At 41.4% G+C, this 22911-nt stretch overlaps 1 protein-coding gene across 21 annotated transcripts in view; it reads left to right on the top strand.

Moving 5' to 3' along the window:
- The window catches only part of plecb (plectin b), a 122483-nt gene that overhangs the window by 30366 nt on the left and 69206 nt on the right, over window positions 1-22911 (top strand). For 2 of the 21 annotated variants that reach the window (XM_085802751.1, XM_085802745.1), the window contains exon 1: window positions 872-1187. The exons of 14 other annotated variants lie outside the window; for them this stretch is intronic. In XM_085802751.1, coding sequence (XP_085658877.1) covers window positions 1142-1187 — 46 coding nt within the window. In that variant the 5' untranslated portion in view covers window positions 872-1141. Of the gene's footprint in view, window positions 1-871; window positions 1188-11396; window positions 11622-22911 lie in introns of those variants that run through there. 5 more of the 21 variants (XM_085802753.1, XM_085802746.1, XM_085802748.1 and 2 more) reach the window with 4 other exon arrangements.

Below are 22911 nucleotides of genomic sequence, written 5' to 3'. Positions count from 1 at the left end.
TGTCTGTCCCTGAATGCAACCAAATCATTCTTTAAAAACTCTAACCTCATTAGTGTTTGACATCGTAAGATTAAATCAACAGATTTTAAAAAGTACCAATGTTCTACTGTTAAAGGGGCAGTTTATTCTGGTGAGCCATGGACAGGCAACTTTTTTTCCACTGATAAATATTTGCATTACAGATTCTACATGTTTATGTATTTATAGCAGTAATAGTGTTTATTTTTTTTTACCAAAACTTGATGATTTGAGCCCCTTTTGAAAATCCTTTGTATTGTAGTTAAAGTGTTTTGTTTAACCAGTGGCTGCCTCAAAGAATCATTGTTTCATTCTGTGGAACTTGTACATAACTGGGTCAATATGTAATTAGCATTCAGACAGTTTAGTTAGGAATGATAGAGGGAGTTGTTGTATCTCCCCATATGTTTGCAGTCGATCTGTGTAAGCAGCAGCCTCATCCTGGGATTACAGCAGGGATCCGGGTGTGGTGAAGGCACACGCACACACGCACACAAACAAACATGACATAACGTATTTCTTTCTGTCTTTTGCTCAACAAACCAACAGAAATTGCTTCTACCTCCTGTTAATCCGTATCCACTGCAAACTCCCTCCTACTGTCACTCTCACTGAGCGATCAATAGCTAATCCACTCTTTATCCTTATTGGCTGCTTTGTGGCACAGCACTCAGTGATTGGTTGAGTTTACTTTTACAATGACAGACTGAGTAGCCAGTTTTAGGTAAAAATAGGAGGAGGAAGAGGAAAGGGAGGGGATAAGGGAGGAGCTTTGTATTGTGTAGATTCCTGCATACACTACACATTTGTGTGTGTGTGTGTGTGTGTGTGTGTATGTATGTGGGTGTGTAACAGTGTGAGTAAGTGTGTGTGTTCGTGCACATGGTGTATCACAGGAACCAAAACAGAGCAGGGGTCCCGGTCAGTAGACGTTCAGTAGCACAGACAGGAGGACAGTGACCACAGGGAGACAGACAAGATTTAAGACACAGGAATCTGCTCGGAGAAAGCACCAGCTCTGTCATCAGTTGGGCCAGACAGACAGGAAGACACTTTTTGAATCCTCATCAATATTATCAGCATTCGGCATCATCATTCGTCTCAAGGAAACCAAAAAGTGACAATGGACAGCTACAGGTCTATCCAAAATGAGATTACTTCTCTGAAAGGTATTTTACATATTCACATTGCAATTCACAGGATCCGAAACGTGTGAGTTTGACATAAATGTGTGTTATGTGGGATTGGCATTAAATTAACAGGCTGGACAGCAAAGAATGAGGGAGACAGTTTTATTATGTTACTGTGTCTCATAGGAAGGCAGACAGGGAGGGGTGTCTGACTCTGGTATTGTTTGAGAAGTAGCGGAAACTCGGAATATCCCCCAGCTTGTAACTCAGCTTCTCAATTTCAAAATGAAAAGGACATTTCATTTTTTTTTGGCAGATACAGCTGTGGATAAAAGCAGAGAGGACTCCTCTTGCCTGTGTTAGGTGCTGCTTTCTCCGTCCACAACCTTTGTGTTGTTAACAAAGAAGTGTGTCACTGCATCCCAGTCTGCGGAAACAGACTTTAAAAGAAGACTATTTGGGGGATGTACACTCCGACCTCAAATTTGCCATGCAAACCATGCATGCAAAGTCAAACATCACTGCGCCTCAGCTAAAGTTAGTATAGTGGTGATATTGTGCCTAATGCATGGGCAGCTCTAGCTTTAATTAGCATGTGTGTGACAGGCAGTTTGAGATGTGGCACAAAGTCTGTCGATTGTCACACAAAAAGGTGTCTGTCTGCTTTCACCTGTCCTCATTTGTGTTTTATCTTTTGTCATCACTCTGCACGTCGCCATAGCTACGTCTTTACAACATGTGGCCCGTCAGGTTTTACCTCTCGGGACAAGTTTTTGGCACGTGCCGTCCCTGTTCCTGTCGTCACTTTTGTGATGAGGAACATGAAAGAGTCTGGAAGTGGAGAATGCTAAGAATTAGATCAGTGCTGCGCTGTGGAAGAAGATGAGCAGAAAGATAAGACAGAGGAGATGACAGACACAGTGTTAGCATTGTTAATATGTGTAACTCTACTTCATGAGATGCATGTCTCTCAGCAGCCGTTTAACAAGACAGAGATATGTATGTATGTACATATGTAAGATTACACAAGCAGGCAAACAGAGAACACATGGGAAAAGCAAGTCGTGCCAGATTTATTTGTGCAGAGCTGAGCTTTGTGTATCAAAGGAACCCAACATGGGCTCTCTATGAAGAAGAACTCATTGATTGCAATTTCATTCATTCTTATTTTATGTTATTAATGAGTGGCTTTTCCTGTAGAAATAAAGAAAACAATTCTTCCAGATTCTCAGGACTCCTAAATGAAGTCCAGTATTGACCTTCCAGATCTTGAAGTCATTTACAACTGCAGATATTGTAAATGACCTTACTGGTCACCCTGCCACTGTACACACTACATTCTCTCGTCGGGTATACGGTATCGTGCGATCAAGTGCTCTCTCTCTAGGCATGTAAACAGTTTTTTTCCTAGTGCTGTGCATAGTCTAAACAACTTTAAATCGCACACTTTATTTTTATGTATGTTAAATAATATTCCTGTTCCTGTCGCCTGTAGGAACCAGTGTTAAGTAACTTAAAATACATTCCATGTATTTCATACTCCTATACTCTTCAGGTCAGGTGATTGTCGGCCTACATCCGTGGGGGCAAATTGTCTCTGTCTATATTCATTCACCTTGTTTTATTCTAGGTTGTTAATATTGTCTACCGTCTTATTGTCCTAAGTGTTCAGCTCAGCTCTTGCAAATCGTTTTCCAATGCGGTTTCTTTTCTGCTGATGGCAAATCAACTGACTCTGACTCCGCGAGAGTCCAAAGCAGGAGACAATGTGATCGTGTGGTGTCATGATGCCACTCCCCACTCATAAAGGGTGGGTTAGGGTGGTGTGTGGCTGTCAGGGTAGAGTGATGGCGTAGGGCTGAGGTGGTCATATTGATTCACTTGATAAATGAGTTTCATGCTGACTTAACACACAGGCCCCAGTCATTAACCAGGCACTTCTCTTCTGAGGTGGTCTGCTCATGCTCACGCGTGATCTTGAACCACGGGATTAATGGTGGCGGTGGTGATTAAAACACCAGCGATGATCGAATTAAGCAAACTTCTTCATCAGCGTCCCAGAATAAAGCTTTACATAATTACAGACGTGTGGCTGTCTGACACTGTGTTTTCTGTCGATGGTGTGTGAGTCTTCGCACACTCGCACTAATAGGAAACTATTTACTGGATCTCACCACAGTGCAAAAGTTAGACAAGGACTTCAGGCTGACTCAGTGTTTGATGCTCTGCACATAGTGCAACATATTTAGTGGCAGGGCACACCAGTGCATGGACATTAGGGTTGCATGATAACTCTTTTTTTTCCACCAATACGGATAACCGATGACTTCCTGCTTCTCATTACTGATGGTGATGCTGATAATCAATACCATTTTCAATAGTTTATATACACAGCTGAGGTTTAGAAAGGCTGAGATGTAGTGAGTAAAGATGAATTAAACATTATGGCTCTGCTTCTGATTTAACAAAATAATATAATCGACATCACTACTGTTGTAATCACAACAAAAACAAGATACAGTAGTTATGACTCTTAGAAAATCAACATTTCTTATTGTTTCAAATTATCTCAGGGGGCAAACGGACTGAAAATGAGTGAAAACAAGGCAATGTTGGCTAATTTTGATAGTAATCAGTAAAGAATTGTCATTATCAGACGTATCTGTGTATTTTGGCTAATAATTATTGGCCAATATCAGACCGAAAATGATCTGTACTGATAGTTATACTTATGCGTCCCTAATGGACATGTATGTGTGCACGTGGACACATGCATGTGCATGTACAGGAGGCCATGTTTCCATCTCCTCTCTGAATTGATTTCAGTGTCAGTTGCACACAGAGGGCCAAGGGGGGTCGGGATCTGCAGCCATTTAAAACCCTAGAGGCCTTCCTTCCTGCCTGTTGTATCTAGTAACAGAGATCCATAAACTGCTACTGGATGCATTAGCAGCTGTAGCATCCTGGTGTCTCACACACGCGCACACACACATGATTTATGGCAAATATAGGTTAACAGTCAGCTTATGTAGAGGCAAGTAAGGGTCTCATCTTCCTTGATCTTTAACCTCAGGGTTGATCATATCCTGAAACTGGATTGAAGGACTCAATATAACACTTGACATGGTAGAATTATAAAAAAAAATGTTCTCCATGTGTTTGGTTTTTGTCTTTTGCAACATGCTTCATGAAAATGATACACAATATTTTATACGCAATTATCTCAGTAAACACAGACGTGTTTCTAGCAGTGGCTGAGACATAAATAATGCCAGCTACACTCTGTGTGTGGCGGTAATATATAACTCAGTAACCGCTCTTGTTCCCGTTCTGACAAGAAAATAAATAGGCGTCAAGTCATGGTCAAAAAACCCTCAATACATTTACTGTCCTGTAATCCATTTCGAGCTGCGACACAGACACACACTGAAGTGGGGAACAGGGTGAGGTCGTGGTGTGCGTGCAGCCTCTTCTCTTCTATTGTCTGACGGAAATAACTTTTATTATGCAGGAAATGTTGGGTTTGTAAATGTGTTTGTATTGCATTCCCACATGTTTGGAAAAAAAAAAAAATTGGAAATTAAATCAGAGTTCAATTTGAACACTTGTTTTTAACATCTGCCAGGCCAGTAAAACACTTTTGGTGTAAACTCTGACATTTGTTGACAGATGTGATGTTTACTTTACTATGGTGAATCGGGCCTAAAATTAGTTTTCTGGATATAATGAGAGCTGTGGCGGATTTCAAAGACGCCCTCCTCTTTCTTTTATCCATTTTAAATACAAGATTATCTTTTTCCAGCCGTCAGATGATCCTGGAGCCCCCGCTGTCAGTCATGCATACTGCTCGCTCATTCACTTGTGTACACACACACACACACCTCTCTAATCACGGTAAGAGGGAATTCCCTGACCTATTTGCAGGTATTCGGGGGGTGACCGCTCCTGCCCTCCGTCTTCCTGCTTTTACTTCCCTTGTTTTTGTGCCACAGGTTAAAAAAAAACAGAATTCAGCCACTGACCTGCGTGGAAGTCTGTATTCACATTTCCAACGTTTACATACACTCGGTTTCCGTTTGTCACACTTTGCTGCACCGCTGTTTCCTGACCTGAGGAATGTGTGGCAGAGGTGACATTCTGTGCTATTTGTCATGTCTGGAGTGATGCAGGGTAAACAGAGGGTTAGTCCAAGGCTGCAGATGCAGGGCCACGGGGGCTTCCAGCCTATTGTGTAATGAATGCGTGTCAAACAAAGTTGCATTTGGATGTTGTCCAGCTTTTCTTGTGGTTGTTTACCTCTAACTGTCTTCTGATTCGTCACACCGACATGATGTCGCTACTGTTCTTTGGATTTTAATTTTCACCTTTTAAAACAACAAAAAGTAAAACAGTATTAGATCCGCAAGGGAGCACAGTACACAAGGTGCTATCAGTGGTCTTTTGGGACATCATTTTCCCATAATCACATGTTGTTGCAGCGTTTGCGTGTCTATCTGAACCACTCTTTGAAGTGTCTCTCCGTGTTGCCGTCATAGTGCATTCATGTGCATGACGAGCCGTGCCAGTAACAAACTGGCTGCTCAGGTTATCGCCAGTTTTGCTGATTACAGAGAACACTGTTTGCATTCAGGGCAGTTTGAGGCCGGTGTTTGCTGCCAGACATGAGGAGGCGCCACAGGACGGGGTAATGATAAATGCATCCTCATTTTCGCACTAGAGTGAGATGCTCTACATGCTTCACGTGTGTGTTATTTGTTACTCAAAATGTGACACTTTTATAGCGCGGTGACCAGTGTGTTTGTGTGACACAGAGATGTGCAGCGTTTGTGCCAGATGTGAGCAGCACACCTGTCTGTGTATTTGTGTATTTGTGCGTTTGCGTGCATGTTTGTCATGAATCATGCCCTCGGATTTTCTAACACTGCAGTGTTATTTTCCATCCGGCCCATCGCTAAGTCCTAGGTCCAGATTGTCGGATCGTGAGGCAATATGACACCCTCAGGTTGGAATCTGGTGGCCAAGGACCGCAACTAAAAATGTTTTATTATTGCAGTATATTACTAAACCTGCAAGAAACGCTTACAGGCTGAATACATGACTTTGCTCCAAGACTGTAGCAACTTTTTATTACTTTGTGTTTCCTTTCTCTTTTACTTTTAGAGCCAGTAGTCTCTGGTCCTATGTGAATCACGCCATTTCCAGATACTGTTGGCAGATCTACTGTTTGGCTCACTCTCTTTAGTTACAATTGTTTCTTTTAAGTGCTGCTGAATTGGATCCACGATTTTGGTTCTCACTGATACAAACTGAAGAAACAGAGAGCACAAAGACGGGAAGGAAAAGTTGCAGGAGGCTTTTGAGGACTCGGGAAGTTGTAGTTGCCCTAACGGAGACATAAAACGTGCGACTTCACCTGTGCTTCTGTGCAGCCATTACTCATTTCTATCAAAATGGATATGTTTGCTCGTGCAGTGCTACAGCAGCCTGGTTAAAATCACTGTAATCCAACTTGGCAGCGGTTCTAAAGTAAAGCGTGATGTTATTTTGGCTACAAACATTAAGTCTTTGATCAGAGACAGGCAGCTGCCAAAAAAGGCAACAATCTGTTGGACAAAAGCTGCATGTCAGAGGAGTGGGATGAGTCCTCAAAGCTCAGAGGAGAGTAAGATAAGAATTTGGGAGGATTGTTTACGAGTTTCTAAAATTTGGCGAAGAAATCCTCCTCTTGGATGCTGAACTTGAAGGAATGATCGGCAGCAGGCCCCTTGAACTTCAAGTGTGCAGATAAGTCATTAAACAGGTCGGGTGTGGTCTCGTCTCCAATCTGCATCCAATGCTTGGGAAAATCAAACCAGTGTTTCACTTCTCATGGTCGGTAGTACACATAGATGACTAAACAGCAGCTTTTTTAAAAACTAATTCAGACAGGAAGTGACTCACTGACCGATCGTTAGACACAGAGATTTGCCCATTTTAGGATTATTTGTTTAGACTTCTTTATCAAAAGGGATGCACAATCAACAAATGAGTCAAAGAATGAATGTTTCTGACCACGTATGACTCACAGATTCTGACCACACAGTTATTGGTAATCAAGGAAATTCACGAGGAGCAAATGATGATCTTCCCCGGTTGATAACGAACTAATTAAGATAATGAACTTTTCAGCCCTTTTTTGACATAGTGCTGATTAGCTTCATCAGTTTATCGTTCCTGAAAAAGGAACAAAGAAAAAAGACACTGCTTTCATCAGCTGCATTTTTTTTTTCAGATGTCAAATGCTGCCTCCAATGGATTGAGTCCCTGAAATGGGACACAGCCCATATGTTTGTCCTTTTTATCTAAAGTGGCAACAAGGTTACATTCAAATAGTTTGTAAATGACACTAACATTCATCAACATATATTGAAATCGTCCTCACTTTCACCTTTTCCAAAATTTAGGATGGAATGAGTTTCCATCACCTCTTCCTTAATGAAATGGCAGCAGTCTGACCTTAGATGTTCCCGTTTGAGATAAATGAAAATGTTGCTCGGCATGTGATGATGATGATGCTCTGATTATCATCAAACCGTGGAGGTCATCTGGCGTCTGTGTGGTCTGCCCTGTGTGGGCTTTTTTTTTTTTTTTTTTTTACAACATGAGCCAGACAATGGCTTATGTGACGCTCGGTATTGTTTTGTGGAACATCCTCCCCTCATTTTTCCTTGTATTTAACCACATGGGAATTACAGCCCTTTCGTTAGCTGTTTATTATGTGTCAGGCTTTCTCTAGCATGTTACTGCTGCGGTTCAGACTCTGTCCATTAACTCTACATTTAACCTGTGTTTTTTATTCCATGCTAAATCTGACACATTATCATTCTCACTTTTGTAACCTGGCACATTAGCCCTCTTTGTCACACAGGCTCTCTGCATCTGGTTTCACACCCCTCTCCACAATGCCTCCAGCACTTTGTACACAATTCAGGACATTCCTGGAACACAGTCCTGCATCCCTGTTAGGAAATGCATCACACGTAGTTTCCCCTCTCTGTTGTTGAACTATTTATGGCGATAGTGAGGTCCAGGGGAAAGACCTCACATTGTAGTAAGGTTGATCATCAGCTCGGCAGCTGTGATTTGATTTGGTGTCCCCCCTCGTGGCAAACACCACCAGACAAGAAGCCAAGGAAAAGGAACAGACTTCCTCTTAATGACTCTATTGTCTCTTACTGTCAGTGAAAATTGGCCTCTGTGAGAGTTTACTGGCAGCAGAAAGGAAGTCAGTAATCTTCATCGTAAGTCTGTAGTCTGTAGGGACAACACTACAAGCTGACACTGACATTATTCAGCTTATTCAGTTAATATAGTGAAAGTTGTCTTTCTACACATCCAGCGTTTGTGGGGTATGTTTCAAGAAACCTGATGCCTTTTGTGTTCCTTATGTCCTTGGGGAAATATCTGGCTCTTTACCTGTTCAGTGCTCCACTTTTTTTTTCTTTTTTCTTCTTTTTTTAGGTAGCTAGTCACGTATTCTGTCTGAATGATCCAAATACAGTACACTTGTGGCTGGAATACAAAACAAAAAAAGATCTTAAGTACATTAAAATCCTCCTTAGCATTTCTTTGTCACTATAAGTGACCCACATACAGTGTTTGGAAGTTTGTGAACCCTCCAAACCCTGTGATTGTGGCCAAATATTTCAATTTTGGATTCATCTGTCCAGAGAATGGACGTCTAGAAAGAGAAATTTAAACAGGCAATGTTGTTCTTTCTTGAGAGCAGAGGCTTATTCCAGCAACTCTCTCATAAATTACATTTATCCCAGGTCTGCAGCTCTCATGGAGGTGATGTGTGGGTTGGCCTTTACCTGGTTTATTCTTCTTCTGGTGCTTCTTGGTGAAAGTTTTGATGGCCGTCCACATCTGGGCAGAGTTGCGCTGATGCTGAATCCCCTCCATGTTTAAATGATTTGTCTTACAGATCTTACAAAACCTTTTCTAAGGATGTCTCATCTGATTGGCCTGCTTAATTGATCGCTTGAGCACCCACATGTGTTTCATGGCAGGAGCAATGCAATTCATATATACCAAACCTTCGTATTACAGTTTTCAAAGAATTAAACTTCCTGCACATTAAAAAAAAACATTTGTAATGACTGAAGGAAGCAGTTTTCTTTCATTTGATATTTATGAAATCTGTCTTACAGTTCACTGAGAAGCCCTGAAGCATCTACTTACTGTACCTGCTGCAGAAAAATCATACTACAACAGCTCACAGCGAGGTGGCTGTGAGGCCTGTCAGTGCTAGCTTGCTTATAGTTGCCAAAATTAACCTGCCAGCTATTTTAAAGCCTGACTCTCATGCCAGGACATGCACGGTTATTGGGCCTGATAGACCTTTACCTATTACTCTATAGTAGTAGTATCTGATAGTTGAATGTGAATGTACCCAGTCTATACATCTGATCTCAGGAAGCTGATAGGAACTTTTAGGCTTTTAAGTCTATTATCTGAGGATGGATCAAAATAAATACCTGATAAGTATTCTGTGTCAGTTAAATTGATTATGAAAATGATCAAATATCACATGCTTGTCTTTAAGTTCAATATCAGAAATCAGAAAATCTTTGTCACTGTATGAGTACAACGAAAGTTAGGTAGAGACTACAACACAATAAAATTGGCTGCTATTTGGAAAAGAGATTAAAAAGACAACAACACACAAGAGTTAAATAAAAGATATTTACCAAAGGCAGATTCACATTAGCAATAATAAAAAAAAAAGTTATTGCACCTTAGAATATTTTACCAGCAAACAGTAATAAATACAAACCAATATAGTTTGATGAATCCCTATTAATGTGCACTAGCAGAGCAGATACAAGATACAGATGCATAAAAGATAATAAAAAGAAAAGAACTCTGATGCTGAACACACACGACTGGCTGTTAAAGAGAACTACATCAGCGCTGATGGTTTTTCCTTTCCCGCTGTGGCTCTGTTGTAGTGTTGGGTTTTTTCACAGGAGGATTAGAGGCTTGTTCAGACTGAGAGAAGAACAAAGAAAGACTTCATCACCTCAGGAGTACGCTTTCATGTTCAATTAAGATATGACTAATAATTACATAGCTGCTCTACTGTACCGCTAGAGGTCACCTGCATCCAGATATCATAGAAGTCTTCCAATTATCAACTTTAAAAAGACGTTTTATAACCAAAAGGCTGTTGTTGTTGGTTGAAAATGAAGCTTTTTTTGTCCTCAGGCTTCATTTGCAGCTCTCTCTCTCCCCCGGGTCCACTTGATATCTCCAGGTTGGGTTAATGTGTGCGTAGTGCAGCGCTGCAATTTAAGGAATGAGTGTTAATCATTAACCTTTTGCATGGTTAAACAGCTACACTTAAACTACACTGTAACTGCAGCCGCTATTTACACTAAATGCAGGATGTGTAAACTACGCTGTGCCTTTTTTTATAGCTTAAGGCATTCACCTTCACTATAGCATCAACATTACAATCCTGATGACTTGACGCCTATATACATACATTGTATATACTGTAACTTTGACACTGTCTCACCCTGCAGACATACACACCCTCTTTTTACAGTATATTACACAACGCATGCATGCTCCCCCTCCTCCTCCTCTGGCTTCAGTGCTGGCACAAAGCCAGGTCTGTTAGACTACAGTATGTGGCACCGGTCCAGCGCATTTAAATGCTGCAGCCCCCCCGCCTCGGCCGGACTCTGTGGGCTTGTTGTCTCTTTAATCAGAAAAGACTGCTGTCTCTGTCGGATTGTCACCCAGTGGTTTTTTTTTTTCTCTCTCTCTCTGCAGAGCAAGAGACTTCTGCTTCATTTCCCTGACACACTATCATGATACATTAAATGGTGGAAATTGGGTTAGGGTCTTTTTTTTTTCCTCCACTCAAAGCTGCATGAAACTCTCACATTTAGCCTCATGAATACTGCGATGTGACTGTAATTATTGAAAGAAACATTTCATCTGTCTCTCCGGCACAAAGCATTTTAATTTCATCCTTTCGCTCTTGTTCTTTGTACCCTTTCAACTTTTACGCCCTTGTTTGCCTTTGTTGCTGCTCTGAAATTTTAGCTCTTTTTCAAACACTTCAGTGCTATACACACACACACACACATTCTCACACACACACACGAACAGAGGTATTATTATGGAGGGCGGCTCTGACCTGTGAAGGAGGTGAGAGGGCTGGTGGTGTGGGTGTGGGTGGTGGTGGTGGGGGTGGGGGGACTCCCATTCTGTTGATCTACACAGCGTGACGTGTTTGAAAGAGAGAGCGGAGAACGAACACAGATAGTGAGAGAAAGTCACGGATCCGACGTGACACGCTGAGATAAAAAAAAGCAGAGAGACAGGGAATTGGCGACTCCGGCTGTTCCAAGATCTGGACTCGATCTTTGGACCTTACCGTAAAAATGTTCGGCATGGAGTCCTTCTACTCGAGCAAAGGTAAGCCACGCTGTCGTGCATAGCTGAGCAAAAGAAGGGAAAAAAAAGAAAAGAAAGAGAAGTGCAGATGAAAGGAGAGAAAAGAGGCAGGTAGCCACGACCACGAGGTAAAGTGATACAGGTGGAAGGCAGACGGGGAAGAGGGAATTTCTGGGGGTGGAACCGCACATGGGTCAAACTATATTAACGCGGCTGCAAACACATAACAGGTGTCTGTCTGGATGTCAGCTTGCGTGTAGGGAGACCAATTTGTCAGTTGTCAAATTTTGCCGTATCATTGGAGGAGAGCTATCCCTTTAATGTTTCTGATGTCGTTGAGCCATTGCAGGTGATGATGCAGCTCGGCGAGTCACCACTGTTTTATGGCAGTGTTGGATTTACAGGGTTTTTGCATCAGTGCGGCGTTTCTCATTGGTATTTACATTACTAGATTAGCCTGAAACAGACACACCTTCATTGATGTTTGACTATAACATGCTTCATAGTCATTACAAGATTAATATTCACACTGCAATAGGAATTATATACAAGACGTATGCATCTAAAGTAATGCATTAGTAGTATTTGCACATATGCACTGGTGATCATTTAGACTCTGATAGAGACTCGAAGAGCCCAATCAGCAGATGTCTGACAAAAATGCACAGATATCTATATCTATGGAGTCTGCCTCCTCCAGATAGTCTGGACAAGTTCATTTTTGCAAATGTAAGATAAAGAAAAGGAGACTTACACAACTATGGAAGTCCTCGGGGCGCTCCGGTGGCTCTCCCAGTACAGAGTGCATACCATAGGCTTACAGTTGCAGCTGCTGCAGGTTTGAATCAAACATGTGGACTGTGTATAATTCTCTCCTCTGTCTCCTAACTTTTGTGTGACACTCATCTCTCCTGTCCAAAAAAAGAAGATAAAAATGCAAAATGCCCCAAGATATATAACTTACTGCACTGCTTAGACTGTAGCTTTTCAACATGCGGTGGCTGGTGTTTGCTCAGTATGGTTGCTAATGAATATATGAGTTGAGTTGTGTATTGGAATCTGATTCTGTGAAATCATCCAACAGCTATGACATTATACAACTAGCATTGCACAGTACAATGCAAGCAGTGTATGTGTCCAGCCTGAGGGAATGTGTGGACGATTTGCTGTGGTGTAGGAAGGATTTCAAGCAGTCTTTGTAGGAGACAGTAGTGGGTCCATAGAAAATAAGAAGTAGTACAGTAGTATGATTATAATTATCTCAAATTATTTTAAAAGTCTTTCCATTTCCTTTGCACTCCATATTAGCTTGGCAGCATTGTACATGGGGTAATAAGCTTCCTGTCATAAAGGAGAATCTCACTAGCAGCTGCATTTGTGCTTAATTGTGCTGACACAAAGTGTATTTAAAGTAGCACAGAGCAGAGTGGCTCATGATTACCACCAGCTAATACAGGCAAATGCATGCATAAAAATAAACAATAGTGCAGTAGAGCAGCAGTGATCCAGGAGACCCTGTACTGTGAGTTGGCGTTATGAGCCAGTATTCTTCTTCTCCATAGCGCCCTTTCCTTCTTCTGTGTTTGCCACTTGCATCATTGTGTCATTCAGATGTTGTAGCCTGTTTGCTTTTCTTGTCTGTGCTTGCATTGAGTACAGAGCAACATGCTTTAAAGCTTGTAATGATTGTGCGTGACATAATAGTGGGGACTATAGGTTTATTGTCCTCATACCAATCCTCAAAACATGTGATTAGGACTTTGTTTTTTCTTCTCAAGAACAGATGAGATGTTACAGGAACCAACCATTAATGACATTTTGACATTTCTAGCATTTTTTTCTAAGGTTTTCTTATTCTGCTGCAGATTTAAACACAAAACTGTCCTTTTATAATTTTTTTCACATTCAGTTGAAGCTCCAATGCAAAAAGCTGTGAATACATTGCAAGAGTCCCTTGGACAAAGTAGTTTCAGCATGTGCAATCACACAGTGACAGCTCCTGTTAGGCCTACAGTACAGATGTTGATGAGCAGACAGAGGAACGCAGGTATCATCACATCTGCATCACATACTGAATTGGATTTTTATCATGTCAAATGTTTCTCATTGAGTCATTGGTGAAATGTTTTTTAAATCCTCAGTTTTAAGAGCATATCAACAAAATGATGTCATAGTAGTTGAGTCACTGTTGAACTTACGAGTGACTTTTTAAAAGTAAAGTGCTAAAACCACTATCTGTCCAGTGTCAGTGTCTAACAGAGGAGGTCCAGCAGCAACCTCTCATCCCATAACGCTGCATCAAAGAAGAATTAAACCTTCAGAGGTGTAACAGTAGTAAATGTCTTGTTTTATGCTCGACTCCCTAATTTGCCAGTTCATGTCCCTGTTTCAGCAGCCTGAGCTGTATATTACCCGTCCCCGCGCTCTGCTGAGTGCGATGCTGCCGTGCTGCTGCTGACGCTCAGTCCACAGAGGAGGAGATTTTTCTCTCTCTCAAAGGCCTTTTTAGCTGTTGCAGTCTCTGGGATTACCGGGGGAAAGGTTCCCACTGAGCCTCCATCAGGCTGCAGCACGATTCAAAGACCTCCCACTGAGTGAGAAGAAGTGCTGCACTGTGTGTCTGAAGGAATGTTTGGCTGCTGGAGGTTTGTCTGCCTGGCAGTCACCAGTGTTCCCAGCACTGGTGGAAATGTGTGTTTGGGTGTTGCTATTGTTGGACTGAAGCGAGTTCCAGTCACCGGCCCCTAGTGGGCAGCCAAACGGCTTATTGCACGGGTAATCTTTGGCCTCCCTCTTTCAGGGGTCTCCGTCCCTGCAAAACTTCACTATATGGAAATACAAAAAAAATCAATAACATTGGTTATTTCAACTGCATATCACTAAAAGTATGTAGTTTCTGTTTGTTGTCGAAAGCTGCTTTATACTGTATGAAAAGTTTCTCTTGCAATTCATTAAATCCTTGTTGTCATCTGAAGGTAGCAGGTCATCTTTATGGATTTGTACCCCCTCCCGATTTGCATCAGATCCCACTGCTATTACGCATGGCGGTCCACGTTTAAGTAGAATTTCATGTGTTGTTATTTAAATATTTCAAGGTGTAGATGCTGTTGTGTCACACTTTTGGTCAAAACGAGGTAATTTATGATGATGATGATGATGATGATGATGATGATGATGATGATGATGCTGCAGTCGTATAAACACTTTATCAACAGTTTTGTTAAGTATTAATTGTCACTGTATAAGAAATAAGGAACCATACAGTATGTCACCTCCCTCTAGCTGCAGACCTGAGCTGATGTGCGTTCAGATCAAGCAGCTCTGTCTTCATCAGCAACTTGCTCACTGAATAGACATGCTAGTCAACTCCACCCGCTGCTAAACAGTGTGTAGTGGGTTAAATGCTTTAAAAAAAAAGGCAATAAATGGATGGACATGTTTGGACAGTGGTCCTACAAGATCAAGAACACCTTTTATGTTCAACACTAGACTTGTCTTTGTTTTTGTATTAGCTCATGCAGAAATCATGATTGTCATAACATTGTCCTTACCAAGTTGACTGCTGGGATGAAGCACCATGGTGCCATCTGTCTGAACAGATGTAATACTCTCTGACAGGCCCTTCAGTCAGAAGTGTACACTCTTGATTGCTCTTGAATGGACGCTGTTCCATGAAAGCACTTTCCTTAAAATGAAATAAGTTCTCCTTGGTACATCATGTTGTGCTTGACACACTATTTTTTTTTTTTTTTTTTAATGTCACTAACCGGCAGCATTAAACTGTCCACTCAGGAAATATGGCGATGATGGGATGTTCCAGAGGAGAGACTGACTGCGCTGTCAGGATGCCTCCTCTCACATCCTGTTGTTCTGTATTTCATATTTTGTTAAAAGTCACAAGCATAAATCATGACATGTGACTGTGGCAGCAGCTTTTATCACATGTCAGTTGCACAAAGTAACGGTGCATTTTGCTGAAAAGAGAAGCTGGTGGCGGTGTCCAGTTTTCTCCTACAGTATACTTGACATGTTTTTCGGTTCAGGGAATATTGTTGGCAAAATGTTCCTCACTTTAATTTATTACTTCCTGTGCATCAAATTCCTGCCATAAACCACACCTTGACAGAATTTACCATCATGTACTGATTTGTCACCAAGCACTGTGAATATAGGCTATTTTTCATATTAACAGATACCAAATGAAAAATCATATGAAATTATTATCCATAAATGTAAAACATTTAGAGGATTTCTTGTCTATGATGATATAATATAAAATCTACACAAGGTCTTTTGCTCAGAAATACGGAATCTTACTTGGAAATTGTGACTCTTTTCTTTCACATTTTAGATATGATTAAAAGATGACTTGAGAAAATAATTGGTAGTTGTAATAATATAATGTTGTAAGTAAATGGCATCAATGATGTCAGTAGCACAGTAAATCTCATTATGTACTGTGAAGAACTGATAAATGTTGAGTGGTTAAACTTTGTATTTATACCCTATCCTTTAGTCATATAACGCCTTCCTGTACTGGCCAGATGTCTGAAATAAAGTAATAACGAGTAAGGCCTTGAAAAGGGAACACCAGCATTTGAATTCAGCTGCAGCATGTGGTATGTAAATCCATAAATTCTTTAAACCTACCCACTAAAATGTTATTTTCCTCACCGTAACATAATAACAACTCACTTTATGTCACATATTTCCTATAAGTATTCATCATAAACACTCAGGCAGTGACGGTCAGCTGTTGAAAACCATACCAAAAGTTAGACAGCTACTATTTTAGAACAGGATATTTCTCAGATCACCAGTGTCATAAGGTGATGATTTAAACACAGTGTTGGTTACACAGGAGAAACACTAGCAGGGACGACGATGGGTCGCTGGGATTCATAAGAAGCTTACATGTACGGGTGCGTGCGTCTGAGGAGTCGGCCCTGCACGGTAGCAGAACGACGTGGGTGGTTCGTGGTAAGTGTTGAGGGCAGGGTGGAGTGACCCCTGTTTTAAAGGACAGCTGTAAAGTTCGGGCTTTTCATCTGAAATAGTCGAGTTACTTAGGAAGTCTGAAACATGCTGAAGCTAACAGTAACAGCATCATTAGTCTGGTGGTACTTGAACAGGTCAGACTTTGTTTACTGTGTTGAGCCTCAAGCTGTTTTCTCACTTTGAACGTATTAAAAACAATTTGCCCTGTAGAGTTTATGATTGTGAAAGAGCGAAGAAGTTAAACTGAATTTGTCTAGAAGTCCAGGCTATTTGTGGTAAAAGTACTCTGAAACCTGTAACATAAACAATATAACATAAACTCCATCAAAAGCAAAACTCCTGCAAAGAAAAAATACTTAGTATTATTATAACAAGTTATTATAAAGTATGCCACTGGTCACAAGAACATGTTACATTTTCTAGCAGGTCAAATAGGAGCTAATTTAAAGATCTTTACATTCTGCTGGGTAGTTTCATCTATAACATTTTACAAATTCATCACATGTTCTGTAACTCACATACAATGTTGTAGAGTAAAAAGTATCATATTAGAATTAATTGACGTATAAGTAAGTCAAAAATATAAACAAATGAATCAAAAATACCTCAAAACTTAACAATAGTAAAACACAAAATGTACTCAGTTATATTCCGCCCCTGCTGTTCTCCCTCTTCAATAATAACTACCGTATGTCTGATATAACATATGCAAAGTAAAACAGCTTTTTTGAGTGTCATGATTGTACAGTACCTATCTGTTCTCAGCAACTTGCTCACTTGCCTTTTTTCAGTTTGTCCAGTAGATGGTGATATTAGCCAGTTAACCTGAGCTTCACTCCTGATGTTTCACTGGGTCTCTTCTGTGCAACAGGGTTTCCAAAAGACCTGAGTTTGAAGGAGATGTACAGTATCTGAACCGTGATAATGTTCCTAAAAATGCTTTTTGTCATACAGCTCTTAAAACCAGAAGTGTTCCAGCATGTGGAGGAAAGTGTGTCCGCCTGACTGAAGTGTTTGCACATGTCAGAGGCCGTATCCATTCATGCCATTGTCTGATAATGAAACACATATGGGAGACCATTTTGTCTTTGTCTCCATGTTTGCTGATTTATCTATAACTGATTCGTCTAATGGCTTTCCCAAACCATAAATCTGAACTCCGCATTTTCATCTTCTACCCACTGTTATGACTATTATATATTTTTATGGTGTATCTTGCCCTGATGTTAATGTCCCACAGCTCTGATTGCACTAATACCCCGTGTCTTTGTTTTTCAGGTGAGTGCTCCTTCTTGTCAGAGGATGGTCCAGAACATCTGAAGCTCTCCACCAATAAGTACCCTGATTAAATTAACATTAACAGGAGAATCATGAGAATGCAATTACACACATGAGACACACATGAATTTGCTTAGAATGACTAATAAGAGGACATTTGTGATGTGTGTTCCTTGGCTTCATTCATTTACTTGTCATGAATTAAAGCATTGTCTTCTGTAGGTTGACATGCTTTTATCACAATTCTTTAAATGACATAATATCTCTTTAAATGGCATAGGTTGTTTCCCAAGTTCAGCGATAATTGTGCTGCAACACACTGACACAGTAAGCTCAGGACAGGTTTTTATGCTATGAATCATTCACAGCTTTGTTGAAGGTGGAGGGCTGGGTCAGGACCTGCCCTCACAGGCCGTCATTTTCCTCTGAAGAGCATCTGGAATGTTTAACCACCCGGAATGATAAATGCAGAGGGGCTGTAACACCTGGGTGTAGTCTGGCCCCCATAATGAGGCAGGTCACTCTATTGCTTCGCTTCAGGCGAAAGGGAAAGGATGAGCAGAGTGAGTGGGCCTCTGTTAAGGAGGTTGGTCTGCTCTGCTCATGTCGATGTCTGCTGCTGTTGTGCTGTAAAGAAATAAAAAAATAAATGATAAGGAGGAGAGAAATGCAGTCAGATGCTCCTGTGTGGGTGTGTCGGTGAAGGGTGGGGAGGGGCAAACAATAGGTTTTTGTTTACTCCTGAACAAAAAATCACAAGAATGTGTGTGTGAAATCAATAAGTGTCAATGCAGGAGCAAAAAAAAAAAGTGTTCTATCCCTACGTCAGTGCATTTCGCTGGTATTGTTTGGATTGGGGGGGTTGACGCTGTAACGCTACACATATGTCTCTGTCATGGCTTTTGTGTGGGCTCTGTTGCACAATGGTTCACATTTCATCACCTGAGGGTTGGGAATTATTCCTAGTCACACCTCACACGGTTGCTTTGGCAGCTCTACAAAGTGAGCTAGTTCATTGTTACAGATAATTAAACTGGGTCACATTTCTTTCTGAGGGACATGCCAACATTTGATACTTAAATTTTTATGTACTTTAGCTGCAGTTGTGCTTCGAGGTGAGAGACGTTTACAAGCTTTACTTTTTACCACAAGGGTGTATTGTTAGTGTAGTTTTCCTATACTGTATGAAACAGTGTTGTATTGTACAGTACATGTAGCACAACTTTCCCCACACCTCTAAGCAGCACATTAATTAGTGGTTCAGTTACAGTAAACTATTTCAAAGGTCACAGTGTGTTTTTTTGTGTGCAGCAGCATCGTGACAGGAGGCTGAAAAAACATTAAGCGAGTCGGGGAGTTGTCAGGGGAGTAATCTGAGAAGCTGCTGACTGCAGTTACTCTGCTGTTTGGTCCCCACAGGGGCCGCACGCCCTGAGGATAAACTGTCAACTTTCTATGGTTGTTACCTCCTCCTATACTCTAGGTCTAGGACTTCTCTCTTAGTGGACGTGAATGAATCCACTGTGTTTTTCCAATAGTAACTGTTTCCTGCCGACTGTAACTTTATTACCGTTAGGGAAGGGAAGCCTGCCCATTGTTTGGGTTCTTATCCTGTCTTTAAAACTGGGGATTTAGGAGTAGGTGTCACAGTGGAAAACAGGATGTGGAGCCATTACAGCCCTGCTGCTGATAAGAACAAGTAAGGAGGAAAGTGAAATGCCATCTCCTGCCGCCGTGAAGACACTTGAATTGTGGGCGGGGTAGTCCATGAATAGCCCCATTATAAAATCAGATAAACTGATAAATATACATTTCTAACAAGCTAAGGCAAAGGTTCAGTGTAGGGGTTTATTGTTCTCCCCACTGTAATTCAGATATGTGCCTTCACGGTGATGGGATGATATTTTATGAACCCAGCTGCAGAACCACTGCTGGGCGTGGTTCATTATTTGTCAGCATTCACATGTTTGACTGTAACAAGTCTCACGGACAGTGCATTGTAAAAAAACTAAGAACTTTAATCACACAATAATATATAGTAGTCAATTCTCAATTCCTACTCCACCCAAAGTTCTGTACGAAGCACTTTTGTTCTGTCTTTTTCTTTTTCGTCTTCTTCATTTCGGTACCAAAGTTTGACTTACTATTCGTCCTACAGTTTTAAGAGGACCAAGGCAAAATAAATCAAAACATGCGACTCAGTGGGTGCTGCGGCAGCTTAAGGGCAGTTACCCCATGCAGAGTCTGGCAAAAAAGCGGAGAAAGAGGATGATATTCTGCCTCAGCGAGGGTCTCACATTTGAGTTTATTGTGGCAAAACAGCAGCTCCTCTCAGGCCAAGCAGCAGACCAGAGACCTTCCCAATGCGTTGCTACGTTTTTGGTGTTTCTAGAGTAAATATTTTGGAAGCTAAAATAAGAGGCGCCTTTGCAGACGTGTGGCTAGTTGTGACCTATGGCCACAGTAAGTGAAACTTGCAACAGACCTACTCCACCACCCTGAGCAGGCACACACACACATAGACATTATATTCAGATCTACTGACTTGGTTGTCAGTCAAACATTTCAGTTATTGTTATCAAAGACACACACATGCACAAACACGCGCAGTCACGCACACAGGACCACAGCTCTTTAATGTCCATGTTCAGAGAGAGAGAAAATAATCATGAGCCTGTTTGATTAGCTCCGTCTCCCACGGCGACAGAGATCACACCCCAGCAGCAGCGCCCCCTCCCGTGGCACTCTCCAAACTTCTGCTCTAATTTTCAAGTTGAATATTGTTGTCATTGTTGAGTCTCATGCAGATTATTTGCGTTGTGGGATGAAAGCCAGTCTGGGTTGCATTTTTTTTCTCTCACGTTGCTGCATGAACGGACATGTTGGGTGCATGTTGTCACACTTCTGCAGAGGAGTTGTGATTCCAGACAAGCAGAGCATTCCTGAACTTCTCTAATGTCACAGGCACAGCATCTATGAAAACACCACCCATCATTAAGTCTTCTTTCTGCAAACTGTCACCGTCTCTTCAGTGGACTTCATACCTGTCTCTTACTGTGCTGGGGCGGTGCTCTGTCCTTATCTTAATGCAGGTATGAATGAGTTGAGGAAGTTAAGACTTGAATCTTAGAGCACCATGAATTTATCACATGGAGTAAAACAAACCTTAATACATTGTGTGCAGCGGCCAGAATTTAAAATGTCACATTGTCCCTTAGCCACAGCTGTTGTGATTCTTTCCAGAGTTACATGAGCCCCCTTGCGGCTGGTTCGGCTCAGTGAAAGCCAGTTCGAGAAAGTTAGAGAATTAATAACGGTGGTGAGTCAACGCTGTCTCTGAATGAATTTTTTTTTAAAGCTGTAGCAGAAAAATAGTCCTTTTCTTTCCTCAGCCACAAACAGTGAAACAAGATTACTGCAACTCTGTTTTTACTGAACGGAGCAGCAGCTTGTGCACTCATTTTTTCTCTCCCCGCTCTGAGGAGAGAAAGAATGCAACTGATTCATTCTCTCCAGATGGAGGGGTTTTATGGGAGTGATGACGATAAATCACCTCCCCGCGTCTCTGCGAGGGAGCGTATATGTGCGTTTGTGCACAAGGAGGCACCTGTATTGTGTTTGTCTGCGTTTTATTGAAGGGCTCATCGTCACGATGCCTATCTATAAATAAATCTCGGCCTCTTCAGGTTACAATACAAATCCGCACACTGTGGCAGCCAGTCAGGAAGTCAGAGCCGGGATCCTGTGTCCAGTTTTGTTGTTTGATAGCTGGTTGCCCATGGCAGCAGCAGTAGCAGCAAGCCAACCTTCCCCGGGACCTCAACCGTGGACGGCACATGGTATTTGCTAACCTGTGGGCTGTGTTGCTACAGCAACCAAAGCCCGGCATGGCCACACCCCATGTGTGGTTTGCAGACACTGACTCATGGAGCAAGTATTCAAAGTTTTTTTTGTTTTTTTTTTGTTTAAATAATATGACTTTGTTTCATTGTTTGGGACTTTTCTTTCATGGCGGGAACCTATCTTTACCAGATGTCTCTACTTTTTCATACAATCACAATCTGAGGAAGGAATGAATGAGCTTTGCCGGCTCATGGCCGGCTCTGGCTGGCACAAACACACTGGTGGCTTTTGGCTGGCAGTGCCACACCTGGCACACCCTACGGCCATTTTACGCCATCCCATCACCACGCTGCAGCTCCATTTTGTGAGGGTCCAGTGAAGCATGATTTATATTCACCAATACTGAAAGACTTTCAATGTTTCAATTATGCTCTTTTTGTAAACATGACTTACTCAATACTCAACACTCTGGAAGATGCACACATTTGTTAATTTAACGGTGACTGCTGAGGCCGGTCAGTGTCAGTGTGTGGATTTTTGTTTTTAAGAAATGTGTCATTTACAGTGTCACAAAAATTTGAAAAAATATATTATTATTATTATTATTATTATTATTATTATTATTATTAAATTGTATAGAAAGATATTTTTCATAGTAGGAAATTTGATTTGTCAAAGGAATCGTTGAATATACTTCCCTCACTGTCAATGATTCAAAAAGACCAAAAACAAAACCAAGGATACACGAGTGCATCTCCGTATCTCATCCAGTCTTTGGTGGGCCAAAAAAAAAATTACAGTGTCACTTTGTCCTTTATTGAAAATCCTCACTTAATTATCTTGTCATGTTTGTCAAGCTTCTTCTAATCACGGATCAGTGCAGGAACTAGAGTGTTCGCTCTGACACAGCCCAGCCGTCAACATTTATTAAAAACCGAACTGTGATTTGACAGGTTCATCTCTCTCCGCGTCAGTCTGAACAGTGTGTGTCACTCTGCACTGAGCCTGTTTACCTCAGTCTTGACTTTATATCTTCGTCTTATCTTCAAGGTCAGACGATTGCCCTGATTGGCAGCAAGTCAGAACTGATAAAAACTCTCCTCACTTTCATCTGGTCCTACCTTGAAATGCAGTTCCACCTGTTTGCTGTCTGACTTACCACTGAGAGAAAATTTGCATTGGAGCTCTGCGT

Source organism: Trachurus japonicus, chromosome 16 (genome assembly GCF_045865225.1).
Source record: "Trachurus japonicus isolate A0001 chromosome 16, Traja_1.0".
NCBI classification, from domain to species: domain Eukaryota; kingdom Metazoa; phylum Chordata; class Actinopteri; order Carangiformes; family Carangidae; genus Trachurus; species Trachurus japonicus.
The sequence above is the reverse complement of the archived record's forward strand: the minus strand, read 5'-3'. Positions and strand labels throughout refer to the sequence as shown.